Source organism: Leptopilina heterotoma, unplaced genomic scaffold (assembly GCF_015476425.1).
Source record: "Leptopilina heterotoma isolate Lh14 unplaced genomic scaffold, ASM1547642v1 Lhet_14, whole genome shotgun sequence".
Classification (NCBI taxonomy): Eukaryota; Metazoa; Arthropoda; class Insecta; order Hymenoptera; family Figitidae; genus Leptopilina; species Leptopilina heterotoma.
Window position 1 is genome coordinate 2,377,651 of NW_025110859.1, and position 25,022 is coordinate 2,402,672.

Sequence of the window (25,022 nt, forward strand, 5' to 3'; positions counted from 1 at the left end):
AACATTACTCCTATCAGATTAAACACTACCATCAAGAACCCTAAAAAATTACAATGTTTATGATCAAAATTATGTTCCTAATGTTTTCAACGTTCAAATGAACGACATTTATTACGTCTCTTATTAAAAATAAATTATTATTGTAAATGTTTAATTTTGTTTTTGCTTTCATATCAGTCAGTTTTCAAAAATATTTGTAATAGTAAAAAATTTCGTTCATCCGCATGCGGATCATTCAAAATTACAGGGCTCGAACCAGTGAAAGTATTTCAAAATACGGGCTATACGGACCAATTACTGACAAACATATAACAAAAATTCGTAAATTCTTCAATTAAATATGTATTAAAAAAATAAAAACTTCAAATAATATAAAAAAATTCAATTAAACTTTTTCAAAATTCAATTATTTCTAAAAATTCTCGCTATGTTGCTATTAACATTCAATTATTATTTAAAATTTTAACTGAAATTCATTTCTAAATCAATATTTATTAGAAAATTATACTAGAATCTCGACTAGAATTCAAATATTTAAATACAAAAATAAATCATTTATATTGAATGTTTCTTAGAATTGAATTCTCATAAAGAATTTTATTGACAAATTTTTGAATACTTGAATTCTTTCGCCAAATTTTATAATAAAATTTTTAAGAATAATTACATTTTTCGATAAATTTGATTAAAATTGTATTAAAAAATAATTGAAATTTTCCAATCAGTTTTATTATTTATGAAAATAATTGAATTGATCAAAAAAGAATTTTATTATTGACGAAAATAATTGAATTTTTGCAACAATTTATAACTTCTCCAAAATTACATTTTTTTAGTGTTTTTAATTAAAATTCTTCTATAAATCCATAACTTTTAATAATTTTTGAAAAAGTTTTTTGAGAATTTTCAAATTCATTTCTTTACAATTCAATTTTACAAAATATCAATTATTCGGAAATTCATTAATTAAATATATATTATAGAAAATAAAAACTAAATAATTAAAAAAAAAAAATTCAAGTCAACTTGTAAAAAATAAATTCTACAGAATTGTGCGGCTAACTTCTTACTGCCTTTTTTTTAAAATAAAATTAGCAATTTTCAAAATAATAGAATTTAAAAATTTTCTAATTTAAATTTTTTTGGATACACTAATAAAATTCAATTTTGGAGAAATTACAAATAATTGCAAAAATTGAATTATTTTCAAAGAAAAAGAAAATTCAAATAGGTATGTTCAAAATTTGAAAAAAATTCTAGTAAAAATCCCAATTATCTTTATAAATAACAAAATTCTTTTCTAAAGTTTAATTATTTACATTTAAATAAATAAATTAATTAAATTAAAAAATAAATAAATTTAAAAAAAAATTAAATAAAAAAAACAAATTCTTAAATAAATTCTTGTCCTAATTTCAATTATAATAATTATTAATTAATTAATTTATAATTAATAAAATTTCCCAAAAAGAATTCAATTATTTAAAATAAATTTTGATATAAAATTCTACGCAAACATTTAATTATTTTCATAAATAATAAAAATTTCACAGGAATTCAATTATTTTCATAAATAAAAAATTTTTTTTAAGGAATTCAATATTATTTTCATAAAAAATAATTTAAAATTCTAGAAAATAATAATTAAATTAAAATGGTGAAAATAATTTTGGTAAAGTTACAGTAATAATATTCTTATAATATAAAGTAATTAAAAATTATCTTAAGGCTTATTTTTATCTCTCGGTCATCTTTAATTATTAGAAAACATAAAGAAATCGATGACTCCGAGTCTTCGACTCGGAGCAATCGATTTCTTCATGTTTTATAACAATACTTTTATAAATTGTTTAAAAAATTTTAAAAAAGTTTGAATTTGAAATTTTTGTATGTCTTAATTCTTGTGAAAAATCCTGTTCCAAAAATAAGATTTAAAATAAGAAATGGTGCAAATATTTTTCTTCTGTTTTTAAAACAAAATAATAATTTTGTTAAAAAAATTGTGATTCATAAACAAAAATAATGCAAAAATAAATAAATTTTCTACTTCTTAATCATAGTTGTTTAACAATTTTCTAATTTTGTTTAGAAGTAAAGAACACAAATCTGCATAATTTCAATTTGACAAAACATAATATTTAACAAAATTTTAATCTTTTAATGAAAAGAAGTGGAAAAAAATTCTGATGATTTCTATTTGTCATTACAATTTTGAATTAATTATAAAATAAAAATAATTATAACATAATAATATAATATACAATCTATCTAAAGTTAACAAAAAACAAAAGTATAAACAAAAGACAACTTCAGAGTGTGAGAGACAGAAAAAGTGAATGAATGAAAGAAAGAAAGAACATTCAAATTATTATCTATAATCTAAAATTTTAACAGAATAATTACATTTTTCGAGGAATTCGATTAAAATTGTATTAAAAATAATTGAAATTCTGCAATGAGTTTTATTATTTATGAAACAAAATGGAATTATTGCGAAGAAATTTGTGAATAATTGAATTCCTGTGAAATTTTTATTATTCTATGAAAATAATTAAATGTTTGCAAAGAATTTTATTAAAATTTTTGCAAATAATTGAATTTCGGAAAAGAATTTTAATATTTCTAAAGATAATTGAAATTTTGACGAGAATTTTTAAAAAATTTTGAAAATAATTGAATTTTTGCGAAAAATTTTATACTTTTGAAAATAATTGAATTTCTACAATCATTTGTTATTTCTCTAAAATTCTCTTAATTATATCGTACTCATTTACAAAGTAAATTTGCGTTTCGTCATTTTTCCGATTTTTCTTATTTTTAAACAATCTATTTTTGCAATAACTAATTCAAATTGTTCATTTTTTTACACAGTTAGATACAGATTCTTGTGCATTATTTGGCAGCACTGAATACTAACTAAACGCGTTTGTTTCTAACAGAGATATCGTTAAAATTCAGTAAAAAAAATTTTGAAAGAATTGTTTTTAAAGTGATACCGTGATTACAGTTAATAGTTTAAAAGTTCTAAATTTTGTGGTAATCTTGTTTACATATAATACAATAATATTATAAATGAATATCGATAAAATTGTGTGTTATACAATTTTTTGATAACTTTTAAAAAATATGTCGTCCTGGCCCTAAGGTGGCCACCATGCATTTTTATGTAAAATCACTTTTGAATTTATTTACGATGTAATATTTATCAAAATATATTATGGAAAATGTAAATTTTATCGATTTGGAGAATTTTATGATGAATAATAAAATAATTTAGTTTTTAATGTATGAAATAGGATAAATAATTAACAATGTTTTAAAATGGCTTCTTATAAGCAAAAAACAGAGTTTGCAACTATTGATTCTGTGATTATAAGCAAAAAACACTACATTTCAAATAAAATTACCTTAAATTGATTTTTACAACTATATTTTTAATTTTTCAGTGGATTTTTGAATGGTGGCCACCTTGAGGCCACTTTTTTTTAAAGAAAAATTTCAGCTGTTTTTCCAAAGTCGACGAAGTTTTATTTTCCTTAGTAAAATAAAAAAAATTTTGTTGTTAAAAAGTTAGCTAAGGAGATACAGTTTCAGGGCATATATTATTAATTATGTTATATTGCTTCCTCATAGAAGAAGGATTGTATTAGCAAAATTTTCGATTGTGATTTTTTGACATATTTATAAACTTTTTTCATTATATAGGGGAATGTAGTCAAGGTTGGCCTACTGTCTAGGTAGGCCACTCGCGTTTTTTTGTCAAGTTCACTAGCGCCACCTACGCGCATTTTTGTCGAAGCTTGTCTTAGTGAAACCTAACTTTTTGTTCAATTACATTTTCGGAAAATCGAAAATTGTGTTTTTTGTGACGTCGGTACAAAAAAAGCTCAAAAAAAGTTTTGTGCATAATGTGAAAAACCATTAATAAAAGATAAAAAACAAATTGAATCGTCAAGGCAAGTATGCAGAAAATTTGTGGGACTCATGGTTGAAAGGAAAACAAAGTAAAAAATCGAATCCCGAAACGTATTTCTTTTTGTTTACAACAATTCGGTAATGTTACTTACTGTCAAGGTCGGCCACTATGTGTTTAAAATGCGCAAAGTTGAGGACGAGCTACTTCATTTGCAAAAACTGCAATTCTGTATAACTCATAATATAATTGATCATCTTATTAATATTTTTATTTAATTTTATTAATATTTTAGTGCAAAACTTTTTTTTATTTATATTTATTTTTTTATATTGTTTATTGTTATTATTTTGTTATTTCATTAAGTTACAAACTGTAAACAATAAAGAATCAATTTTCCGTAACTCCAAACATGTTATTTTATTTTTTAACGATTAATGCCCTTTGAATTTTAAACATGGCCGACCTTGACTGTAATGGCTAACCTGGACTACAAATTTTTTTTTTTTTAAATCTTTATAACTTTTTCATTTTTAAACCTGTCAATTTACTTTGTACAGAAAAAATGTTCCTATTAAACAGGACTTTCCAACCATATACTTCAATTGTCCAAATTCATTTTTAAAAAAAAGTTATAAACAAAAGTCAAAAAGGTGGCCGACCTAGACTATGTTCCCCTACCTAATCTTTTAGTACTTTATGCACGAATGGGCATTGCTCGTATAAATGTTATAAATAAATAAAAAAAATTTTTGATGTAATTTTATCTCAGAAGTCCAAAAAACGGATTTTAAAAAATTGTCCCGATGTGTGTGTGTGTGTGTGTGTGTGTGTGTACTAACATTACATTTACCTCAATATCTCAGAACGAGAAAGAGCTAAAGGTCTCAATCTTTTTTTAAATTGTAGGTCTCCCCGGGGGACATAAAATGAGAGTATTTTCATTCCGATTCATAAAGTTTAACTATATTTTTTTTGCATTTTTCATTTTGTAAAAAAACGTTTTTTGGCCATAACTTAAAAAAATGTTAGGACACCTATAAATGTTTTTCTTTAGTTTTGTAGAGTTTTTTCAGACGCATCTTTTGAGCCTTCATTGAACATTTTTTGTCTATATTAGCCGGAGATATTAAAGTTTTAAAAATCTAAATTTTTCGAAAAGAACACTTTCTTGAAAATTTTGTTGAAAAATATAAAAGTAACTTTAAAAGTATCATTACCAACTTGTAGAGCATTAAAAAATGCTTCGATTGACCTATTTTTGAACCTGATTCGGTCAAAAATTATCGAATTATTGGTATTTGAAAAATAAAAAACTGTGGAAAATATAATTTTGTCAACATTCTTGTTTATTAACCTATGTGTAATTATTAAACTATTATAACCATCTTATAGAATATATAAAAACACATTTTTTGGACCAAGATTGAATGATTTTTAACTCTTTTATAAAAATTAATTCTTATATTTCAATTATTATTATTTCTATGAGGAAGCAAAGTGTTCATGAAATGAACACCAAAATTATAAAAATGTACAACTTGGCAGCTGTTTTTTAATACCGTTTAGGAATTACAGTCGTTCAAAAGATGGGTGTCCACCTTGGGGCCCCTTTCCCTACAATTATAAATTGTAATAACTAATTTTACCCTAATAGTGCAGACAATAGAAAATATTTTTTTACCCCAAATAGAGGTATGTAATTACCTCGCAATTATTAAAGAGAGAGAATCGAAATTTAATATTCAGCAATCAATTTTCTTTGGTTTTGCAGAAGTGCCTGACAACACTGGACCTGACATCCCTTGGAGTGGGATCTTGCGTAGGAACAGGAATGTATTTGGTCGCGGGAATGGTAGCACGTACTGTGGCTGGGCCCGGGGTTGTGATTTCGTTTGTCATTGCGGCGGTGGCCTCAATTTTTTCGGGTATATCACTTAATTACATTAAAATTGACTTTTTATTTAATATACATATTCCCCTTTTGTATAATTGGTTATATGAAGAATTATCTAATTTTAATTGCAAATTTGATTGAATTTTCCCCTACATAGAATCTCTAATTTATCTTTAATTCGTAAAATGGAAAAAAAATTAACATTTGGCAAGAAGAGAATATCGTTGAATATAAAAAATTTACAAAACATTTACATTAACATGACAGAAAAGAAATGAATAAAGTCGCAAAAAGACGGATAAATAAAAAATAAGTGAGTTTCTATTAAAAGTAAATGAAGAATTTAAAGAAAAATTAATTATTGACTAGTTTTTGTACTGCAATAACATTTATGTGTGTGAGTTACAAAATTTAAAATTCACCTCATTTCCTGCTAGTAAACGATATTTTTCTTTTTTTTCTGGTTCAATTATTTAAGATGATCCCGTTAGCGATAAAACTTAAATGTTTGGAAGAGATTTTAAAATAAGACACATATTCCCCGGGGGTTTTGAGATTTTGCTATACGCTTAACTGCATAGAATAAATTTCCTTTCGTACGTTAAAAACACGATTCGGAAGTGAAATCTTTTCTTTTACTCTAAAAGTTAAATTTCCTTTCTTACCATTTTTAATGGTGTATTTATTGTATATTTTAAAAATGTACAATTTAGAAACAATAAGTCTTATAGAAGGGTTTTTTTTTACCTTTCTAGAAATAAAAGAATTGTTACTTTAAACTCAAAACCATTGTTGCTTTGAAATAAAAATAATATTTTTTGTCCTAAGCATTATTATTAATCATAACAGCAATTTTTGAATTGAGTGATAATTTACGACTACTTTTAAAAAAATGTTAATCCATCCTGTAACAATTTAACAACAATTTTTCAAGCAACCGTGAAGAAAGTTTCGAGAAATTATGACATGGCTATAATTTTTAAAACTTCCTTAATATCGCGCAACAAAAACACAACATTTTTCTTCTTTACTTAAAAAAAACTTTTTTTTTAAATCTAAAAATCTTTCCTTTTCAACAAAAGATTATCAGGCTTGCCACAAAAATTAAATTTAGTTTTTATTATTATTATTATTTTTCCATATGAATTATTGAATAATTAAATGTTTCTCAAGATTGAATTCTCAAAAAAAAAAATTTGAAAATAATTGAATTTCTGAGAATTTCATTATTTTTAAAGATAATTGAAATTTTGACTAGAATCTTTTAACATTTTTTAACATTATTCAATTTCCGCGAAGAATTTTATTACTTGTGAAAATAATTGGAATTTGAACAAGAATTTTATTAAAATTGAAAAAAAATTAAATTTCGGAAAAGAATTTTTTATTTATAAAAATAATGGACATTTTGACGAAATTTTTTGAACATAATTGAATTTAGGCAATCATTTTTTGTAACTTCTCAAAAATTTAATTTTAATTTTATTTATTGAAATAAATCCAACAGTCACATCAAAAATGCAATTTTTCTGAAGTTCACATATTTATGAAAATTATAAACGCAACTCTTTAAAATTCAATTAATTTTGAAATATATAAGCAAAATTATTTATTAAATAATTTATAATTAATAACTTTATGCTAGTTATTCAAGATTTAAGTTATATTTAAAAAGAAATTATTGTCAAAAATGGAAAAAATTGAAGGTTTTTTATTAGAATTTGTGGTAATTTCATAGTTTATGAGGCAAACAAAAAAGACACGAAAATTAATAATTTTCTTATGAATTATAAATATTTAATTTTTTCCATTACTTTTAATAAAAATCCCTAATTTTCCCCTGAACTCCCTGACCTGTGACAACCCTGATTATTATTATTTACATCATTTAGTGCATAAATCTGAATTGCAAATTTGTTTTTAATTACAAAATAATTTAAAATATAAATTATAAAACATGAAGATAACGATCGCATTTAAAAAATATTTTTAAATATTAAATGAATAAGAAATTTTGCAAATAGTGATAATACTGCTGTTATTATATACAGAGCAGAGGAAAAATTGAAATTTTATGGTAAAATAAAAAGAAATCAATTCAAAACTGTTATAAAAGATTTTAATTATGATCATCATTAGATAACGATGATCGTTCATATTAATCACTCATAAATGACAAACCTCGAACAATTTTGTGTAAATGTAAACTATCCATCGCACCTCTATAATCGCTTATCGTTTATGTAATGGCATGTCACAGCTTGATTCGATGGTTATTTGTTTCTAATATTGATTTCATATATAAAACCGTTTTCACTGAGAATAATTAGCTACTATCCAGTTTTCTACTTTACACTGGAAACAAAATTATTTTATTCAAAGAAACGATTACTTGTCTTATATTAAATAAAATCTGATAAATAAATCTGTATTTACTTATAAATTAATAAATAACGAAATTTTATCAAATAGGTTTTATCTAAATCAATTAAATGTTATTTGGTTGAATTACTGAAATTATTGATTCAAACACAGTTTATTTGGTTTAAGTAAAATTACGGACTTTATGGACCTTTTTTCAAAAAAACGGACTTTTATGGAATTTACGGACCTAGTTCGAGCCCTGGACAAGTAATCGGTTATTTGAATAATAAAAATGTTTATTTCATGTGTAATTTGTTTGAAATTAATGAATAGTGGAAAAAACCAGTGGTTACTACCAATACAGTAGTATAAACCTGAAATATTCAGACACAGTGGTAGTAGTCAATTTTACGTCAGACACGTTCCTTCCTTTCTCTATTTTTTCCCCCTCAAAAAACAGATAAACTATTTTTACACTTCTTTCTATTTACGGTTACAAAAGTCTATTAATTATTTATAAAGAAAATTCCACTTTTACGTCTATGCAGGTGAAATGTTGTGTGGGTTTTTTCCTCTTGTATTATACACTTGTATATATAGTTGTATCAAAATGAATGTTTCCAAACTTACACATTGGATGGGATTTCGTGACACATTCTTTTTATTTATTTAGAGATCCACGATATATACTACTGCTAAAAGACTGTCAGGTATTCTCGAGACTTTCACACAGTGAAAGAATGAAAGAAGGAACAGATGGAGAAAAAAAAGAGAAAGAGAGTGAATTCAAAAGTTACCAACAAAAGTGAACTTATACTCAAAGAGAGATATTCTCCTTTTTTCATCATCTTTCCTACATAGCATCAATTAAAGTCCGAATCAAAATTGTTATAAATTGCTCTCCTATGTATAATTCTAAAAAGTAGGTTACCTCCAACAATCGTAAAACTGAACGAGACTAATAAATTCATCCTTCTATATTGACAAATGGAATTATTTTGTCCATAATTAAATTTATGGCAAAATTAATGAGAATGCAATTTGCAGAAGTTCAACTAATGATAGAGTGGAAAAGACTAAAGGGAAAATAATAGAGTATTTCAAGGAGTTTGATGAAAAGTTTCTATAAATTGTTGCACTATGCGAATTGTTACTAAATTGATAATTGTGGACATAAAGATCCAGATGATCTATAGCAAAAATTAATTCTTTCTTTTGCTCTCTCATAGAGGAGAAATTGTATTTATTTATGTATTTAAGAAAATAATAATGCTACTTTAATTATTGTACAAGTATTGTAAAAAAATAATGGTACCTTAATTATATATTATTGAACAAATATTGTAAGAAAAATAATTTAATGGTACTTTAATTTTGAACAAGTATTGTAAGAAAAAATAATCGTACTTTATTTATTGCACATTGTAAGGAAAAATAATGGTACTTTAATTATTGTACAAGTGTTTAGACATCTTTGTCATAAATTAAAAATAATGGTACTTTAATGATTGTACAAGTATTTAGACATCTAATTTCTATCTCTAGGAGCCTGTTACGCCGAATTTGGTGTCAGAGTGCCTCACACAACTGGCAGCGCGTATATGTACAGCTATGTGACAGTAGGAGAATTAATAGCGTTCATTATTGGATGGAACATGGTGCTTGAGTACCTTATAGGTACGAGTGCGTGTGCCTGTGCGCTTAGCGCTTGTTTGGATGCCTTGGCGAATGGTGCCGTTTCGGGAGCCATAAGCAACAGCGTTGGTACCATTTTCGGTAAGTCTATCGACAATCTCATAAATTTTATTGCTATCTGATAACGATTGAATTTTACTCCACGACTAGTGAACACAATCATGGACTTCAAGCTCTACATCAAATCAATTTCTACCATCAAAAAACTTCTTATACAACAACTATTATTTATTTATTTTTTTTTATTAATTATCAACAACTATTTTATCTTTTTCATTTTCTAAGAATATCAAATTGAGACAAAGAAAGTATCAATTTGACATTCTTAGAAAATTAATGCTAGTGATAATCATAAAACTTATTTTACTTATTCTGGAATAAAGAAAATATACTGGAAATATTAAAATTTTCCCCGGAATTCATCTCTTATTGAAATTTTCTTTTTAAAAAACAAACAATTTAAATGATCATTCAAAGACCATAAATTTTCCTCTTAAGTATAAATAAAATGCATTATTCATGGAATGGACAAATAAAAAAAGAGAAGAAAAAGTTAACAGTCCGTTTTTAAAGCGTCAACAGTAAACACGCACAAGATGTTAAAAGAAAAAAATTCCCCACATACAATGTGAAATCAATATTTACTATCAACATTATTTGCTGAAATGATACTTTCTCCTCTGATTGAATGACAATTAATTCGAATTATTTCCTACGGAAAAATATAACAAACACTTCTTAGAAATATCCTTTCTTTATATCATTAATTTTTCGTATTTTATATCTTATTTAGCATTAAATAAAAATTGTCTACCTCCAATTTTTTTTGTTTCTATATATATATATATATATATATATATATATATATATACTAGGGGGGCTTCGCCCCCCTGCGCGCCGCGCGAACAACCCCCTATCTCTATTTTTCTATTAATTTTAATTTTTATAAATTTAAAGTAATTTTTTCTTAATATCAATGCATCTTAATAAATTGCATACAATACATGACAAAATACGCATAGATTTTGACGTAATGTAATAATCGTTATGGACCTTTTTTATATATATGTCAAAAATTAGATTAAACTTTGACATATATTTTGACCCATTTTAACCTATAGGTTAAAAAGGCGTCAAATTTTAAATAGATTTTGACGTATCATAGATACGTTTATTGTCCTTTATTGTCCCTTTTTAAGTTGTAGTTAAATAAAAGTCAAATTACACATAGATTATGACGTAACTAAATGAGGAAGTAAAAATAAAACGTCAAAATTAGGTCAAAATGATAGGTGTAAGAGCAAACACAATTTTAAAATTACCTTACATTGTTAGGTAAGATGCCAAACTTCACCTCATCATTAAGTCTGCGCGCGGAAATTGTTTGACAAATTTTGATGTGTAGGTCAAAACTGCCCTCAAAATTGACCTAAATTTTGAGGGTAGCGGAAATTGTTTGTCAAACTTTAACGTCTAGGTCAAAACTGCCCTCAAAATTGACCTTAATTTTAAGGGTAGCGGGAATTCTTTGTCAAATTTTGACGTCTGGGTCAAAACTGCCCTCAAAATTGACCTAAATTAACGTAATGTGAGGCCTTTATTTATCCTCTTTTTGACCTACAGGTAAAAAAATATGTCAAATTAGACATAGATTTTGACGTAATGTGAGGCCGTTATTTATCCTCTTTTTGACCTATAGGTCAAAAAATAGGTCAATTTTGACATAAGTTTTGACGGCCCCTTTGGGCTAGGGCGCCCTTACAGAATCTTGAAACAGCGGCGGCGGCGGCGGCGATATCTTTTTGTAATATATATATATATATATATATATATATATATATATATATATATATATATATATATATATATATATATATATATATATATATATATACATATATAGATGGAAGTGTAGTATCAATTTAATTATACAATAAATATTAAAATAACTCCAATTCAGTTTAAAATCAATTAATTAAAATGAAAATACAGTTATTTTGATTTAAACTAAATATAAATATAGAACCATTAACGAACCATTGGTTCAACGTATCAATTAAATTAATTAAAACTTTTTTAACAGGGTTGCCACGCTTTTGCTCTTTTCAAATTCCCTGACTTTCCCAGGTTTTCCAGGTTAAAAAACGGAATTTTTCCAGGTTTTTAATACGAAAATTATTCGAAAATATCAATAACTTCATTTTTAAATAAATATTTATAATCATTATTATTTTTTCATATATATAAAAATTAAAATTTTCAAAAATTTGAAATTCAATGATTTATAAGAATATTATTATAAAACATGAAGATATCGATCACTCCGAGTCTTCGACTCGGAGTGATCGCTTTCTTCATGTTTTACAATAATTAAATTAAACTTGCTACTTTGTTACTGTAACTTCTCCAAAAATTATTTTCATCATTACGGATTATTCATTTCTAGAATTTTCATCTAAAATTCTTCTTTAGGTCAGTTTTTTAAAAATTATTTTTGCAAAAGTTCTTTAAGAATTTTCAAATTCTTTTTTTTATTTGGTGAAATTTCGATTATTCTGACATTCCTCAATTTAATATATTAGAAATTAAAAACTTTAAATAATTCAAAAAAATTCCATTAAATTTTTTGAAAAAAATTAATTCTACAGAATTCTTAATTAAAAGTATAGAAAGTTCAAATTTTCAAAGATTTTAATTTGAAACCTTTTCAAAATTCAATTATTTCAAAAAATCCACGCTATAATGCTTTCAATATTCAATTATAATTTAAAATTTTAACTAAAATTTATTATTTTTTAAATCAATATTTATTAGAAAATTCTACGAGAATTCAATTATTTAACTACACGGAGAGACCGAGATTACTAATTTTTGTATAAAATCACACTAGAATTTACTATTTTCACATTGCAACCACCGGAAATAAGGGGACTTTTTGTATTTTTTACTATTTTCTACACGAAGTCACTAATCCGACAAATGTTCACCAAATTAGCAAAGTTTCTTACTATTTCGTCCAATAGTTCCAAACAACTGTAGTAAACTCATAAGTATTGTGTACGTAAAATTACTATAGTCGTTTGTAAATGCAGAAAGAAAGAGTGAAAGAAAAAATAGGGATTTTTGTCGCCGGTTTCCCGTCAATTCTTGACTAATGGAGGTAAACTGGAAGGATTTTTACATACACAGACACACACACACACTTATATATTTGTTGGATAAATATTTGAAGACACACACATGTTTATTTCACTTATATGTATAGACGCGGTTAATTAATACACAACTGCACGCACGACAACGAATTTCACTGAAAGTATACATCTTTGTTTCCTTATATATTGAATGATAAAAATTTACAGCACTTACGAGAAAGCAGTTTACTTTTAACAACTTATTATAAAACATAGTTCTTGGGACATGAATAAATGCAAAATTTATTAATTTATAATGGTCAATTTCCGAGATAACGAACGACCTACGTTTCACTTTATATTTAATTATTGTAGATAATATCCAAATTTATTTTACATACGCGAAACATAGTCACTGTCAATGATCGGATGGCATCGGCTCATTTACGGAGATTGACGAAGTTAGCAACCAATAGAAATGCAGGCGCCATATGACTGCACTCGCTAGCCACACTTGCTCACCAAAAATTACTACAGTGGATAGTAGGTTTTAGTGGAAAATGTTTTCATTTGTCAGATTTTTTCTAATTAAATTAGAGAAAACTATAATCAATTTTCGCTACATTTACAACTCTTACACAAAATATTAAAACTTGCTATTTCAATGTAGCAAATTTATCTATTTCTTTTGTAAATTTATCTAATTCTGTAGTATATTATGCTAAAAGTCCCCTGGCCTTATTTCCGGTCATTGCAACCATTTTTAGTAATTTTTACAAATGTGGGTCTCTCCGTATACAAAAATAAATATTTTATTAAATAAATAAATGGTTCTGAAAATTGAATTTTCATACAGAATTTTATCAACAAAAGTTTTAAATAATTTAATTCTCTTGAGAAATTTTAATAAAATTTTTAAGAATAATTTCATTTTTCGAGAACTTTGATGACAATTTTATTAAAAATAATTGAAATTCTGCCAAGAATTTTATTATAATTTTTGAAAATAATTGAATTTCGAAGAAGAATTTTATTTTTTATAAAGATAATTGAAATTTTGATGAGAATTTTTGTAAATTTTTTAACATAATTGGATTCTTGCGAATAATTATAATACTTTTGTAAATAATTGAAATCTTGAGACTAATTTTCTTAAAATTTCTTTTTAAATAATTGAATTCTTTTGTGAAATTTTTTTGAAATAGTAGACATTGAGAATAATTGAATTTTGCCAAATTTTTGAAATTAATTAAATTTCTCTAAAGAATTTTCTGAAAATTATTTTGAAAAAAATTTTATTGTTACAAAGTATTTCATTATTTATGAAAATAATTAAATTTTTTGAACAAATTTAATTAAAAATGTATTGAAAGTCTATGATGAGTTGTATTATGTATTTATGAAAATAATTGAATCCCTGTAAAAAATGTTATTATTTATGAAAATCATTGAATAATATTTTATGAAAATAACTTGTAAATAATCACGGTTGCCACAAAATAATAAATGTAAAATTCCAGGCTTTTTCCAGGTCAATACTTATTATGAAATTCTAGTGAAAAATTTAAAAAAATTGCTGGCTTGAGAACATAGCTTTGGCTCTTAAAAGTTTTTTTAAATTTCCAAATACCAGAAACTTAATAATAATTACAAGCCAAAAATGTTTTCTTCCGTAAAGATTTTTATACACTGTAAAAAACTTAGGGAGTTAACGGACTCGGGAGTTGGGAGTTAAATTTTTCGAGTTAAAAATCAACTCCAAAAGAGAGTTAATTTCTAACTCCCTTCATTCAACACCTGCGCGAGTTATTTTTTCCATGGGGAGTTAGCATTTGGGTGTTAAATTTTAACTCTGTTTATTTAACTCCCCTGGTATTAACTCTCCAATGGGTGCGACTTTTATAGACCCCCCGGAGGAGTTAAAATTTAACTCCCTTTTTTTACAGTGTATGGCGATGACACAAAAATTTTTCAATTTTAAATTAAAATTTTGTTAAAAATCTTTGAAAATAGGCGAAATTCCAAAAAATTTTTTAAATTACATTCTATTTCCAGATTTTTTATTCCCTTTTTTAAATTCCATACCTTTTCCAGGTTTTCCAGGATTTCCAGGCTCTGTATAGCAACCATGTCTAATAAAAGGAGTATTTATTCGAAATAAAAATTAATGAATTGAAAATGTATAATTATAATACTATAAATGACTTGCTATATATTTCTTATATAGCTTTTTGCCTTTATTATCAATAAATCTATTTATAAAACTAGTATAAAGCAAAAGGGGAAAAAGTATCACGAAAAAATTAGTCATTTTGAACGACAAGTCGTACTCAACTAAGTATCTGTTAATGGCTTCAAGGGTCTCTGAACTAAAATGGGAGTATTGTATGTCCAAAAGAGACTTACACATTATACAACTCTTCAGACAATAAATAGTAAACATGTTTACGTTTCACTCGACTCCGTTGAACTTTGCGCATTTAACTAGCCACGTAGTTATAACATACATTCAAACATCATTCAACTAAATTTCCTTTTGTTAGTTATCAATTAAAATTTTTAAAATATTTTAACAAGGTAAAAACAGGGTTGTGAGGGAATTCAGGGAGAAGTTAGGGAGAAATAAAATTTAATTTTTGTGGCAACTTTGAAACAGAATTTAATTTTTGATAACTACATCAACCGAAAAATGTGTACGCTACACTTTCAAATTACTAATTTTTTTCCATTATATTCTTCTAGTGATTATAAAACTTATTTTGCTTCTGAAATAAGAAAATTAAGAAGACTGAAAATATTCACATTTTTATACAATTTTTGAAATCTAATTCTTCAATGTGAATTATTTTTTTGATTTTTTATCTTCTTTATCGATCTTATAGAGCACTACCTGTACATAATGAATTATTAGAAGGCAAAGAAGTGTTAAGAAAACGAAGCAAAAAGAAAATGATATGAAAAGAAAGCAAAAGGAAAAGTTAACGGATGAGACATTTTGCCTTCATTTCATGAAAAAGAGAACTTGAAACGTTCTTGATACTATTGGTTGATTTCTCTTGGGTAACTTTTAGAAGAGATAAAAAGAGAGTTCTCGGCATTTACGATCGGTCGCTTCATTTCTTTCCACTTTTGCAAACGACAAATTTCCCTTTCGACCTCCCTCCTCATCAATAATGTCTCGATTTCCAAAAAGAAACCCAATCGTACCCAAAAATTGGAGTTTATTACGATAATGATCAGTAAAAGAGTAATTTTTATTTAATCGGTAATTTTCATCAATGCTAATATTGAACTTAACGAAAATAGAGAATTTTGGAGAATCATAAGTCGTCTCGTAAATAGGCGTAAAATCTATTCCTTAATCTGTCATAAAAAGCATAAGAGCTTTCAACAATAAAGCCGAGAGTTTTAGAGCCTAACAAAAGCTGATAATCCTATATTGCTGTTATGAACTCTTCGTATAACGGATTTGGATTTCACAGTATTTTTTGTTTTGTTTTTACCATTTGTCTATTATTGTTCAGAAATATTAAAATAAAAAAAATGTCTTCGATATTTCTGTCTTGAAAATCTCGTGTGTCTATCAAGGAGAACTAGGTCGATTGACGGAAAAATAAATCGATCGCAATCAACTCTGACTTTTACCGGAGGTAGAATCTTTTAAATACTTGATGGTTTTCCAATAAACCTCCATAAATTCTTCTCCATCATTCTTAAAAGATTTTATGACAATTTTCAAAGAGAGAAAGAAACAATGAAACCGAGATGATCATTCGATTTATCCGTCTATCTAGCATTTCTCAAATAAATTGCTGCTGCATTAAAATTGTCTCTTATTTCTCTTATCCTAATCGACAACAAGAATATTTAATGAGAATAAATTTAATTTCTAGGACTTTAGTAATTGTGAAATAATTATGAAAATAATGCTCTTTCTGCAAAAGAGAATTTAGAATAAAAATCCAGAAAAGGAAAAACCAAGCGGTACCCAAATTAAAATTGGGATATTTAATGTTGGGCGAAATGGAATACAGCAATAAAATGTTAGAATTGATTCACAAAGTTTGCTGTATGGGAATATTTTTAATTTTTCTACTTTTTTTGTGTGGTTTCACGTGTCAGAGGTGAGTCTGCGTGTTGAGGGTTTTCAAGGAACATAGAGTGCAAGTGTACTTAAACAGAGAAGAATAGTATAAAGGACGCTTGCGCAAATGGTTCTTGGTCTGGCACCTGTGGACCCCATCGATCCGATCTGAACCACGTACAGTATACACTCTGACACATCAACTTGCTCAACTGCACCTACCACCTTGAACCTTCTTTTTCTTCCTCCTATTCTTAGTACTCCTCGCCAAAAAAAAAATCCTGCCTCTTCAATTATAAATGATAATCACTGGAATCTTTAGCGGAAACAAGGAATAAAAATGCTTCTTTTTTTTCATCTCGAGAGACCTCAAAATGAGGAAGTCCATCAATAATAAGATAATTTCTCTAAATCAAGATATCTGAATCGTTATTATACAATCTAAACTGATATGAGCTGTTATTTTATATCTAAACTATATCTAAATTTTGAACCGATATATCTGAATCAATATTATATCTAAACCGATATAATTTCCCTCTTAAAGGAAAATACTTCCTTTTGAATCAAGGCCATTTCTTTATTTGGATTCAAAATTATTTGAAAATTTCAACAAATAAAACCGTTTCTGAACAGAATGGAATTCGAAAAAAGAGCTGAAAAGTGCTCCAAAGGGGTGTTTGCAAATTAATGGACAAATACACTGTAACAACAGTCAGCAGTTTGTCAAATATTTTTAAAAACCTGACAATAATTCACCAGTTTTTAAATCCGATTTTCCTCTCAATAAAAACGGAGAATTTTTTTTTGTTCTACTTGGAGTAATTTTTTTGAAAATAAAACCTAGTAGATGATGATTTCATTGTCAAATATAAAATCACAGTCAGAGTTGCTACCAGTCAGGGAATTCAGGGAAAGGTCAGAAATTTTTATTAAAAGTACTGAAAAAAATTTAATTTTTATAAAATTCATAAGAAAATTCTGAATTTTAGTGTCTTTTTTGTTTGCCTGATAAACTATGAACTTACTATAAATTCTAATTATACAAAACACTAAAAAAAATTGAATTTTGGAGACGTAACAAATGATTGCAGAATTTCTATTATTTTCAAAAATACATAATAAAATTCTTCACAGAAATCCAATTATGTTCAAAAATTTAAAACAATTCTCGTCAAAATTCCAATTATCTTTATAAATAACAGAATTCTTCTCCAAAATTCAATTATTTTCAAGAATTTCCCTCATTTCAATGATTTTCAGTTACTATTTTAATAAAACTTCCCAAAGAAATTAAATTATTTAAAAATAAAAACTTTAATAAAATTCTACGCAAACATTTAATTATTTTTATAAATAATAAAAATTTCACAGGAATTCAATATTTTTTATAAATTTCGTCGCAATAATTCAATTATTTTCATAAATAATGAAATTTTTTACAGAGATTCAATTATTTGCACAAATGTTGCAGAATTTCAATTATTTTTAAAACAATTAGTTTGTAATTTATTAGGTAAATATTACCTAATATAATAAGTACAATATGCTTAAAACTTTTATTAAAATTCATAGAAAAAATTTGTTGGCAATATATTCTTTACGAGAATTCAATTTTGAGAAACATTTAATTATTCAATAAACTATTTATATTATTATATTTCCGTCAATTTCAATTAAAATTCTAGATAATAATTGAATATTAAATTAATTCTGTGGAATTAATTTCTTTGAGAATCTTTAATAATTGGGGATATTTTTAATATTATTTTAAGTTTTCATTTTCTAATATATATTTAATTGAAGAATTTACAAATAATTGAAATTTTGTGAACAAATGAATTTGAAAATTCTTAAATAAATTTTTCAAAAATTAATAAAAATAATGGATTTATAGAAGATGTTTAATTAAAAACACAAAAAAAAATTCAATTTTGTAAAAGTTACAAATTATTGGAAAAATTCAATTATTTTCAAGAATTTTTTTTTATTTTTTTATTATTTCTTCGTAAAAATGAAATATTGTTCAAAAGTATAATAAAATTCTTCTTAGGGATTCAATTATTTTCACAAATAATAAAACTCATTGCAGAATTTCAATTATTTTTAATACAATTTTAATCAAATTTCTCGAAAAATGTCATTATTCCTAAAAATCTTATTAAAATTCGTAGAAAAAATTCAATTACTTAAAAATTTATTGGCAATATTTTTTATGAGAATTAAATTTTGAAAAGGTTTCAAATTAAAATCTTTGATAATTTTAATTTTTCGTACTTTTAACTGACAATTCTGTAGAATTAATTTTTTTTGAAAAAGTTTCATTGAATTTTTTTTTGCAATTATTTCAAGTTTTTATTTTCTAATACCTACATATATATTTAATTGAAGAATTTTCGGTAATTATGCAGAAGAAGGACTTTTCTCAACTTTAAAAATAAATAAAAAAAATTTTAATTTTTTAAAATCTTTTTAATTTTGATTTTGTTTCCCATCCTTGGCATTCCTAAAATCGACTTTTTCGTCTTCTTCCATCTGATTTTTTCTTTTTTAGCTAAATGAAAGCTTTCCCAAAAAGAATTAACCATTTATCTTTAAAATTGTGAAAAGTCCTTCTTCTGCATAATTACCGAATTTTCGAATTTAATCGAAATTTATTTTAAAATTTAATTGTAAATAAATGGGTTTGAAAATTTTGAAATAACTTTTTCGAAAATTATTAAAAATAATTGATTTGAAGAAGAATTTTAGTTACAAATTTTAGAAAATAATGATTTAAATTTATTTTTATTTATTTTTAGAGTGAATCAGAATATTCCTTAGAGTCAGGGAAAAAGTCAAAATTTTGTCTGCAAATCAGGGAAGAACAAAATTAATTTTTTGTGGCAAAGCAAAAATTGATCTACATTTTTGGTATCAACTTGATATACTTTAATATATCAATTCGATACTTTCAAGAAAATGATAATATTATGCTAAATATAGATTACAAAAAAGGGGAAAAAATAGAAAATTTATAAACTGCAGTCGTACTATTTCTGCTATTTCCTCTACTCGATCTATAATTTAATTAATAAATTGTTATTTACAACTTAAGGATTAAACGACCATAAAACGATTCTCCTAAATAACTGTATTTACTCTGTCTCTGTGGTTATTGGATTGCATTTTTCTCAATATCACAGTTCCATTATATAGTTGGAACGCATCCAAAAGGAAAAGGTTAAATATTTTTTTCAACTATAAAAAACAAAGCATTAGAATCACAGCAAATACAAAAGAATTATAAAAAGTGAATTAAAGTCTGCAAATGGCAGTTTCACCAAAGAAATAAGAAATGTGAAAGAAAAAACAAAATATAGACGCGTATAGAACAATTTTATAGAATATATCTCAAAATGTATAAGGAGAAAAATATTCACTCCAGAAGGGAACCTTACGTAAATCCTGATAAAAGAAAGCTTTATTTTCAAATATATGTATGCATAGTGTATTGTGCGAAGAAAATTGACGTATTTTACGATAATTGAAAATATTTTTATGCTTCTTACTGTTATAATGCGAGGCGAGTATAAATATTCTAAAGAATACGAAGACGAGAAAAAAAATTCCTATACATAAAATTTGTTTCATACAAGTAACAATGTCCTTCATTTAATTTCAATATATAAATATAAATTTTTTATTAAAATATGATTCCGAATACATTCGTTCGATCATAAATGTTATATTTATATAACAAGATTGAAAAGAATAGAATTTATTTTAAGGCTATAAGTTATAAGGGATACTAAAAATTCCTCAGAGAGATGCCTCGCATTGAGCTTTATTCACATACGGTTACGTTTCAAATTGATTGATTAGATCCGCAAACGCATAAGGTTAGATTTGAGAAAAATCGAAACAATTCGAAATTTTTTTCTCTTCATTTAACTGTTAAATTTCACCCATAAAACTATTCTGAAAATTTTATTATTTCTACTAATGTATCGTTTGTCTTCTTTCCTCTTCAGAAAATAATATACCAAATTTCAGGCTTCGCAATCATCTACTAAAACCTACTATTTTTACTACTTTTTTACATTATACTGATATTTGGGTACTTTTTTTAGATTTCAGACACTCAAAGCTACTATTTCTTTTTTTTGAGAATCTATACTACTTTAAATTCGCTATACTAGAAATAAAAAAAATATTTAAAAAAAAATTCTTTAAAACGATTCAATTATTTTCAAAAATTTTCCTCAATACAAGGTTTTTAATATCTAGTATTTTAATAAAATTTCCCAAAAGAATTCAATTCTTTCAACAAAAAAAATTGATAAAATTCATCCAAAAATTCAATTATTTTCATAAATAATAAAATTTCCACGGGAATTCAATTAATTTAGAATAGCATTTTCAAAAAAATCAATTATTTAACAAAATTTTTATACAATTCTTCACAATAATTCAATTACTTTCACTAATAATAACATTTTTCATTGAAATTCAATTATTTAAAAAAAAATTTCATAAAATTCTAAGCAAGAATTCAATTATTTTCATAAATAATAAAACTCATCGAAGAATTTCAATTATTTTTAATACTATTTTAAATTTATTAATCGAAAAACTCAATTATTTTCACAAATAAAGTTTTTTACAAGAATTCAATTATTTTCATAAATAATAAACTAAATAAAACTTATCGAAGAATTTTAATTATTTGTAATACTATTTTTAATTAATTAATCGAAAAATTCAATTATTTAAAATAAAATTTCCATAATATAAAATTTTTTCGCAATAATTCAATTATTATTATCATAAATAATAAAAGTCATGGCAGGATTTCAATTATTTTTAATACAATTTTACAAGAATTGCTTAAAAAATGTAATTATTTTAAAAAATTTCATTTCATTTCCTCGAAAAAATCAATTATTTAAAAAAATCTTTTTTTAAAATTCTTTCAAAGAATTCAATTATTATTATTTACAAAAACTTTAGAATTTTTCACAGGAATTCAATTATTTTCAAATATTTTAATAAAATTGTTGGAAAAAAATCAATTATTTTAAATACAATTTGAATTAAATTTTTTTGAAATAATTAAATTATTTATTTAGATTTTAATTAAATTCTTCCCAAGAATTCAATTATTTACATAAATAATTCTTCGAAAGAATTCAATTATTAAAGATAAATAACAAAATTATTTTCATAAATAACAATATTGATCACAAGAAATCAATTATTTTTAAAAGTAATAATTTTTTTCTTGGAAATTCAATTATTTAAAAAAATAATAAAATGCTTCGTAAGAATTCAATTCTTTTCATAAATATTATAAATATTGAAATTCTTTCATGAATAATAAAATTCGTTGCAGGAATTCAACTTATTAGCAGGATAAGAAAGAAGTAAATATAATGTTTGTCAGTTTTTTTGGTCGTCAAGTTTAATTTTTCGATAGCTACGTTTTACTACTTTTTTTACTATTTGAAAGCTACTTTTTGCTACCTTTTTAAAATTAATTATCGAGTGCGAAGTCTGAAATTTATTATATAATATGTAACGGGGAAATTAATAGTTATTAATAATTACTCAATTTAAACTATTGCATCGATAACCCGAAATTCAGTCACTATAATCTCAAACCTCTAATTCACAAAGGGACACAAAATTCAACAAAACCTCATTAAAGGGGGGAACTGCTGAGAATTAAAATCGCGATGCATCGATGTCCAGATTCCTTGGACAATAGGCAAACCTTAACTGCTTCTTTGAAAACTCGTAACGACAGCGTCTCCGAATCTCCAACAAATTTCGAGAAACAATAACGCCAAACAAACAGGGAATTAACTAAAATAATCACTCACAAATTAAAATAAAAAGGAGTAATAATTTATTTAATAATAAAGAAAGTTAAGCAATTAAAATTGAAAGTGTACAAATATTAAAAATGGCAACAATTCTACTTTAAATTCGTCTCTCATTTTCGTACACACGAAAATACAAATTAGACCAAACTACAAATCAACTCTCTCAAAAATCAATCAACACGATTGATATCTAGGCGACGAGTGTTCCTCCGATCCGCGGCTTTTCTGGAAACCGGCAGCGAATTTCGGAAAACTCCTTCCTTATCACACCTCATGATTTTTCCTATGAATCCTTCCTTGTCGAATTTGAACGATATACCTATTAGAAAGAAGGGAAAGGGTCGCTATAAGCCATGTGACATCTCCCTCTTATCAAACAGACGAGAAATCATTCAGGGAAGGGGCACTAGGTGAGATAGACACAAGACGCTGACCAACGGACTATACCAAAATTGGGAAAAATGCGACGGAGACAAAATCACTAACTATAGCACTGGACTCAGAACGAAAATTTGCCTATACAAGTAACGATTTACTTCGTTACAAATAATAAAGTAGTTTACCAAAATAAAACGTTTAAAAACGTCTTATCGTTTTTTTTTTGTCTTTCTAAACATTTTTTGTTTATTTTGCCAAGTTGCAAAATTTAAAATCATAAATTCCTTTTTAGAGAATCTTCAAAAATTATACATAAAAGTCTAATTGCAAATATTTTTCTTTAATTTTCCTTCTTGAGTATACAATATTTTTAAAGGTAATTTTTACATGAATGTTTGTATAATGAAAAAAATACATAATATATGTATATACACAAGTACAGCTATGTGTACTATACATTACGGTTAACGATTCATGGAAAAATTGCAAAAACATGGCAGTTTGTATCACGCAATATTTTCTTTAACATGGAAACGATAAAATCAGCAACTTCTAGTCGCATACCCTCACACTTAATTCAAAATTATTTATTAATAATGTTTATTTATCCCACGACGATGAAAAATAGAAATAGCTTAAAATTATTTAAACAAATAAGAAAAGAAAATTAGAAATACGATGAAGACATTTTTCAAGATTTCAGGTTTAAAAACAGTAAAAAAAACACAATAGTCAAGTAATGACGATATTATGTGATTCAAATAACTTTTTTCCACTCTTTATGCGATTAAAATCAAGTACTAAAAATAAAATTGTATGTATACACAGATTTATTGCTCTATTCGTTATATTCTTTCTTTCCAGTAAAATCCACGGCGAATAATTAGCGTAACCGATATTAATCAAAATTCCATTGTTCAACTAAAGAGAAATTCAAAGAAACTCGAACCAAACATACATATATAAGAAAATTATGATCAAAGAGTGAAAGCTTTGTCGTCAAGCTATATCTTTGTCTTCAAAGATTGCCTATTCATTCTCAAAGTCTAGTGATTTATCTTCGTTCCATGTCATGAATCACCTAATTTAATTCTACCCCTAGTATATAGGAAATTGCTTTCAGAATACAGACGACTTTTTCTTATATATACATATATATATATATAGTGTCCCAAATCAAAATGAACATACATTGCATATGTATATATTTTTCATAAATTGAAATTCTTCTTTCCATATATTTATATATTTTCTTTTTTCGCATTATTCAAATTCAAATTTGCAAACCATTAATAATCGCGGGAGAAATTTTTATAGAAATAAATCATCGCGAGGAGGAAAATTTTATTCGAATTTTAAAATTTCTACAATACAGTCATCGGAGAAATGGTTTTATTTTAAACAAGTACCTATAAGATATTTTTACGTTAAAAAATTGAAATTTTTCTCACATTCAATTTTATTTGTTTCGAATAAAAAATTTTATTTAAAACAAGTAAATTTTTTTCAGGTGGAAATAAACATGTTCCTAAAATTAGAGGTGACGCTCAATGTCGAAAACTATTATTTAGGGTTTTTAGAGATTAAAATGTCCCTTTATTCACCTAGGGAATTGTTTATTGTACGCACCCAGAGAAATGGTATATTTGTCTCAGAACCAACTAGACTTTTTATTTGTTTGAAATAAATT

At 25.2% G+C, this 25,022-nt stretch overlaps 1 protein-coding gene and 1 long non-coding RNA gene across 3 annotated transcripts in view; one reads left to right on the forward strand and one right to left on the reverse strand.

The window, feature by feature from the left end:
* LOC122498021 (cationic amino acid transporter 3) overlaps window positions 1–25,022 on the forward strand; it is a 135,757-nt gene that overhangs the window by 95,388 nt on the left and 15,347 nt on the right. For both annotated transcript variants that reach the window (XM_043605514.1, XM_043605513.1), the window contains exons 3-4: window positions 5,688–5,841; window positions 9,720–9,950. In XM_043605514.1, the coding sequence (XP_043461449.1) occupies window positions 5,688–5,841; window positions 9,720–9,950 (385 nt within the window). The remainder of the gene's footprint in view (window positions 1–5,687; window positions 5,842–9,719; window positions 9,951–25,022) is intronic.
* LOC122498025 overlaps window positions 1–25,022 on the reverse strand; it is a 114,135-nt gene that overhangs the window by 66,250 nt on the left and 22,863 nt on the right. The gene's annotated exons all lie outside the window — the stretch shown is intronic.